The sequence below is a fragment of the Cydia amplana genome, chromosome 9, assembly GCF_948474715.1.
Source record: "Cydia amplana chromosome 9, ilCydAmpl1.1, whole genome shotgun sequence".
Classification (NCBI taxonomy): domain Eukaryota; kingdom Metazoa; phylum Arthropoda; class Insecta; order Lepidoptera; family Tortricidae; genus Cydia; species Cydia amplana.
The window spans coordinates 8,985,910-8,992,347 of record NC_086077.1 but is presented as its reverse complement, the minus strand read 5'-3'; the positions used below and the strand labels follow the sequence as shown (position 1 = coordinate 8,992,347).

The following is a 6,438-nucleotide window of genomic DNA, read 5'->3' as shown; positions in this document are numbered from 1 at the left end:
ACACAATTATACTCAAATATCGTATAACTGTGAGTTTGTTATCAGGTTTACAACTATTAATAATATTTTGGTTTTGTTAGTCTGCTTATTTTCAGCTTAACATTAATGTTTATAAACTGAAAGAAAGTTTAATGATAATGTATGACGGACGGTATTTGTTTGTTTATTTTGCAACAATAATAATAACTGTAGTTAGCATTTTATGTGTAATGACGATGTCTAGGATTATGTGACGTCAAATGAATAAAACTGTTATGAAAATTAAATGTTGTTTTGTTAATTAATTCGCAACTCGTGTCGACTTAAAACACTAAGTACCTTTGGTCGTGTCGTTAATAATTTCAACCGTTATTTATAGGATACTTGAGCATGAACATCGATTAGGGACGAGATAGTAATAAACCTATAGTTCGTTTTTTTTTAGCATTAGAAAGAACTTGCAAGAAGGTAAGCGATCTTGACATGTCTTTTAATTGAAAAATGTTTTTTAAAAATCAAAAACTATTACTTATGAAAGCAGAAGAATAGTTATACCTAAATGATCGTATTAGATTCATAATTGTTACATATTTGCCGTAACTTATTTTTAAAATGTGTTTTTCAATTAAAAGACAGATCAAGATTGTTTACCTTATTATAGGTGAACCAGGATCTATTGAGGGTGCGCCATGTTGCGGAATTTCACTGGAACAAATTTTTTCATACTACACTGAATTGTCACCCTATACATGAGAATAACAGCGCCCTCTTGACAATTATCATATATTACTGGTCAGGCTATACTAATGCTAAAAAAAACGAACTATATAGGTACTTCATTTGTTTTCGTAATCAATTTGTTAGTTCAAATCGGCCTTCATTTTCAGGGATTCGCTTCGTGGAAATTTGTTATTTGTAATACTTGCTGGCGGATGTCTTGTTTAACTCATTTTGTTAGAAAGAGACTTCCGCTCGATTAAGGTTCAGGGGCTGTATCACGAATGCCACAAATTTCACGAGTACACAGTAACCGGGATGGAGATATACTAAAAATACTCAAAGTACACAACTGGCAGTGTTTATTTCAGGAAATGTAACAATTAAAAATTAAATAATAACATAATGCTAATTCACGTACGCTCATAAATTCGAAAATCACCTCTCTTAAATACTATCTCGCGCTCGACACGCGCGACATACGCCGATCGAACGGTACGCGAAACGTCACTTATCACTGGAAGATATGCTTGGAGGTGGGGCTTGGACATGACACGACAGACACACGGGCGGGCATCAGACGGGCGTGGTGCGGCGGCAGGCGTCCGTGCCCACGCCGCGGTCGCGCCGGCCCGGCTCCTCGCGGCCGCCCGCGCCGAACGTCACCAGCTCCTCCTCGCGCGACGGCGGCGGCTCCACGGCCGACGTGTCCAGGAAGCGCCCGCTCGCCACCGACGCCTGCGACTGGAATATCGAGGCGCTCCGCAGCCCGCTCAGCGTGTTCGCGCTCTGCGGCACCTCCTTCAACTCCTCGAAGTAGTTGTCGCAGGCCGTCGGCCGCGGCGCCGCCGGGAACCCGTACAGGGTCGAGGTGGACAGGTCTTTCAGCGACGCCGAGCTTAAATTTATTCTTCTATTCTTATGTATGGAGCAGTGCGGCATGTCGTCGCCGTCGAAGACGAAGCGGCGCCGCTCGCGCGGCGTGGCGGCCGAGGACCCGCTAGGCGGGTACGTGTCCCGTTTCATCATCCGTCTCTCCAGTAGTGTGGAGTCGCGCTCCCTGAAATCCGAGAACGCGAACTCGCGATCCCACGCCCTGCCGTCCGCTTTAGCTTTTTCCGTGAGCTCCGTGATCCAGTCTTTTTGGTACCATTGCAGGAACAGGAATATGGCCGAGGTGCCGGCCAGTTCCACGGCGATGAAGCCGCTGATGTACAGCCCGAACGAGTAGCCGTAGCTGTAGGACATCCGCGGCGTCGCGAACACCGTGTAGTACAGCTTGTGGTTCACTTGGGACTTGAAAACCGATATATACATCACTATTCCGGTGAGCATTATCAGTCCTGGAAATGGAAGAATAAACAATTATTTTTATTCTTGAAATTGGCCAATTTTCCAGGGCCTTAATATTAGGCATGGAAATTAATGAGGTAGCCTATTGTTGTTCCAACCAATGGTTGGCACTTTAGCTAAGGCAGCTAAGCTAATGATAATGACTGTACCTACTATTAAGTGCCAATCATTGCGCTGTAAAAATGATTTTAAATAAGACTTGACAAGAGACAAGAGTGATAGAGAGGTTAGATAATAAAATTTCCCTCCAGGAACAAAAAGTTGAATTCTCATAATGTTGAATTATCGAAATGTTGGATTCTCAAAATGTTGAAGCTCAAAATGTTGAATTCTTAAAATGTTGAATTCTCAAAATGCTGAATTCTCAAAATGTTGAATTCTCAAAATGCTAAATCTCAAAATGTTGAATTGTCAACTTAACTAGACTAGAAAAAAAATCTACATTCTGGGAAAGTCAACCTTTCAGGATTTCAACATTTTAGGAATTCAACTTTCTGTTTTTGGACGAAAATTTTGACTCTCTCGTTTGCGGTAGAGCCTTAGATTGTGATTGTGGGAGTGGCGCCACCTACGCAGAGTTTCGCGTAATATTCCCTATTAAATATACCTAAATCGGACTATCTCCTGTTTTGTCTGTAGATGTTATGCATTATTATAATTATAACTTTCTACATGAACGTATGCAAAGTGCACGGAAACGTTGCAATGTAACGTGGTGTGCCGAATGAATTTAATAAGACCCACCCATAAAAGCTGTCGACGTTAAAGGTTCATTTTTCGCTTTATTACGAAGGAATAAGATACGCGTTTGTGCACGACATAAAAAGGTCAAAATACGTCTTTCTCTGAACCAAATGTTTCCTTTGGCAGAAATTATTCTTTGAGTTTGTAAGATGTATTTAAGAAGTAGAGCTACCGGGGTCAGAGCTACTGACAACGCTATCAACCGTCAGAAATGGAGAGACAGTTTGAAGTCCAACAACAAAACAGGAAATGAAGACGAGCCGTGAGCGTCATGCAAAACAGCTAAACCCCGCCTGGGGTCCCGTTGTTTCCCATAAAGTTTTAAGTCATAATGTATTGTTTGTTATATTATCATTAGTCATAAAACTGAAACCGTTAACTTTTCAGGATTTTCGTCAGGTTATCTTATAGATGGGTTAGGTTTGTTTTATGGCAATCCTGAAAAGTAACGCGTTTCTGAACCAAATAAATTATGACTAACGAAAATGCGAACAAACAATATATTATGACTTAAAACTATTTGGGAAACAATAGAGACCCTATTTTTTTTTTTCATTTTTAACAAGCAGAAACGTCTGCGATCGATGCTATTAATTTAGAGGTTGTTGATTCTCCATACAAACTGCTACCCCCCTTTTCATCCCCTTAAGGGAAGTTTTATGTGATAAAAATTGTCCTAATATGTATATGTCCTTCCCCGGGACTCACAACTATCTCTTTACAAAATTTTAACTAAATCGGTTCAGCGGTTTAATACTTGAAAAGGTAATTAAAAAAAGTTTATTTTTATTTTTTCTGTTTTTACTTCGGAACGGTGTCAATATGAAAATATATACCATAAATGAATTCGGCTTCCCGGATTTATAGAAAAACGAAACCAAACTTGGCCTAGTGGTTTAACTGATGTAGATCAAGTTAAAATTGAGACTTGAGAGCACCCCTCTAAAAATGTACATCTAAAATCTGGGTGGCTGCACTTATTATCGATGGATAATTGAACCCATAATGCCAAAAGAAATATTTGGTTCACAAAACGCCGTATTTCGTTTGGTACAACGGCCTATATAGATATTTCCCATTACAATAATGGTCGTACTAATTGAGTGGGTAGGTAAGTAGGTAGGTAAATCAATTTAACCGTTTACGGTAGGTATCTACGAGCAAGTGCAAATTGATTTTCTAATGTCACATTACAGATTTTATACCGTAAGGCAGATTTATCGACATCAAATCGGTGAGAGCGTGGCCCCTATTTCACCACGGTGACAGGTGCGAAAATTGTCGACATCACAGTTACTGACGTCACAGGCCTCCATAAACTACGGTAACCGTTTACCTTCGGACGGGCGGTGTGCTTGTTTGCCACCAACATATTAATAAAAAAAAACTCCATTATATCGCCAATAAATAAGCACTTATTTTGCGAAGCTAATGACAATTGTCACAAGAAACACGACAATTGTCACAAAATTCCGACACAGAACTCATTTCGTGTCAAGAATTACCGAAAGTTCTATTAAATCGTGTGACAATAAAATTGTCATCATCATCATAAACTTCGAAAGAGACCTGTTTTTTGCCGGTATAATAAAGTTTTTTTTTAATAATAAAATGATGGTGGCAAACAGGAATACGGCCCGCCCGATAGTAAGCGGTAACCGTAGCCCATGGATGCCTGTGACGTCAGCAACAGTGACATTTGTCGAATTGTCGCACCTGTCGCCGTGGTGAAATAGGGGCCTGTCATTTTAATATGATATCTCGCAGTGTCGACAGTGCATTTTTATCGCTTTTACGGCAATGAAAGACAGATTTTCTGGCCGATTCAGCGTCGACAAATGGAGTCAAACCCCAAGAATGACATGCTTTGTTTTAGAAATGAAGGTAAACTAGTAAATCTTTTAAATAATTAAGCAAATATTTACCAGATATGATAAAGAGAACTCCAGCGATGAAGGTGCACAGCCGCCGGCCCTTTACGCAGTGGCCCAGCACGCAACACAGGGCCCCGAACGCCTGTGTCAGAACTGCGAGCAGCAATGGGGCGGCCGAGCGCGTCACTACGTCTGGAAATCATAATAAAAGTATTTACAGTAAATGATGAAAAATCAATATGGCATAACGCAAAAGGTTAGCTGATAGTTTGAATCCACCCATCACGGTGGGCCTTTTTTACTTCTTTGCGTGGAAATTAAATCCCACCTTTGTGTCGGGAACAGACATGAGCGCGATGTTTATTTAGTTGTAACGCTTATTTCTATTTTCTGTTCCCAACATGTAGTAATATTATTGGTGAATACTTACCTATTACTTATAATGATATTTCTAATTTCCAGTGCACTGGTTTTTGGTATAGGTAATATTTTATTAAATTATTGCATACTTAGGTAACAAATTTTACGTCGTCAAAAGCACTACTATTAAATGGCGCTAATACCTACATATACAAGCTAGTAAAGGTACCAAGATAAATAGACTTTATAAAGTATTTGTGATGAACTACTTAATTAAAATAATTATAATTATTTAATTTAAGAAATTTAAGCAGATTTTCAATTAGGTGCCTACTCTTCATAAGGACAAAGGCAAATTATATATTTCATTTATACTCAATTACAACGTTATTATCTCAATTAGGTACTTAATATAAATAGAATACAACTAAACTAAATTTGAACTGCTTTGAAGTCAGTAATAAGTGAAATAATTACGTTTATCAAAGCTTTCATGGTTTATTTATACTATATATTTGTTTGAGTTTTTTGATTAACAAAATGGACGGAATAACTTTTTCATTTGCCTCTCTGTCTATTACTGTATTTTTCATATTTATGACGGATGCAAACAGGTGTAAAGCCCGCCTGGTAGTAAGCGAAAATCACGGTATATGACTAAAAGAGCGGCCTAAACTCTGTCAACGGCCTGACTTTGCAATATATGTCCTTCCCAAAATCATTAGAGTTTTGTAAATTTGTAATGTGAAAAATACACACAGATTTAAATATACTTACATGGTATAGCATTTGTCGAGTCGATAGGGTCGGGGGCGTGCTGGGACAGCGGGAAATACGGAATGTCGACACACCTGAACACCGTACTCCCGGCTGAAAAAGGAAAATAATATGCTTTTATACTACGTAATTAATGGGAACATTTAACGTTACCTATATTATAGTGTGGCGTAGTTGCAAGTAACAGTAGATTGTAGTATTTTATTTATTGTTACGTAACAAAGTATATATTACATAACGCAAATATGGGACAGGTCTGATTTTTCAGTGCATTTTCGTCGCGTCAGTTTCGGTACCGTACAAGTGCGCATACATTTTCTTTGTTGGCAGTATCGTAGTTTCTACGATTGTTCTGTCTAACCAAGTATTGTTACATGAAACGCAACCTGCACAACGGAGCAGCGTTATACCGAGTGGGCAGACGAAACTTCCGCGCGACCGACAATGCGTCGTTTCCGACGACGGAAACGCATTGTCGGCGAATACACGGCGCCCCACTTTCTACGCGCGGACTGTGCAGTGTGCAATGTGCGAGCTGACGACTGCCCTGCGTTTATGCATTCATTTCCTTTATAAAGTCCTCAATTTTTTTCACATTGTTAGTTCCATAACACATAATAGGTAGTTATATTCA

General features: G+C 39.4%; 1 protein-coding gene across 1 annotated transcript in view; it reads right to left on the bottom strand.

The window, feature by feature from the left end:
- Window positions 1-1,041: 1,041 nt before the first annotated feature.
- The window catches only part of LOC134651072 (voltage-dependent calcium channel gamma-4 subunit), a 72,516-nt gene continuing 67,119 nt past the window's right edge, over window positions 1,042-6,438 (bottom strand). Inside the window, exons 4-6 of the mRNA XM_063506059.1 lie at window positions 5,805-5,897; window positions 4,719-4,859; window positions 1,042-2,039 (exon numbers count right to left, since the gene is read on the bottom strand). Of these exons, the coding sequence (XP_063362129.1) occupies window positions 1,273-2,039; window positions 4,719-4,859; window positions 5,805-5,897 (1,001 nt within the window). The 3' untranslated portion in view covers window positions 1,042-1,272. The remainder of the gene's footprint in view (window positions 2,040-4,718; window positions 4,860-5,804; window positions 5,898-6,438) is intronic.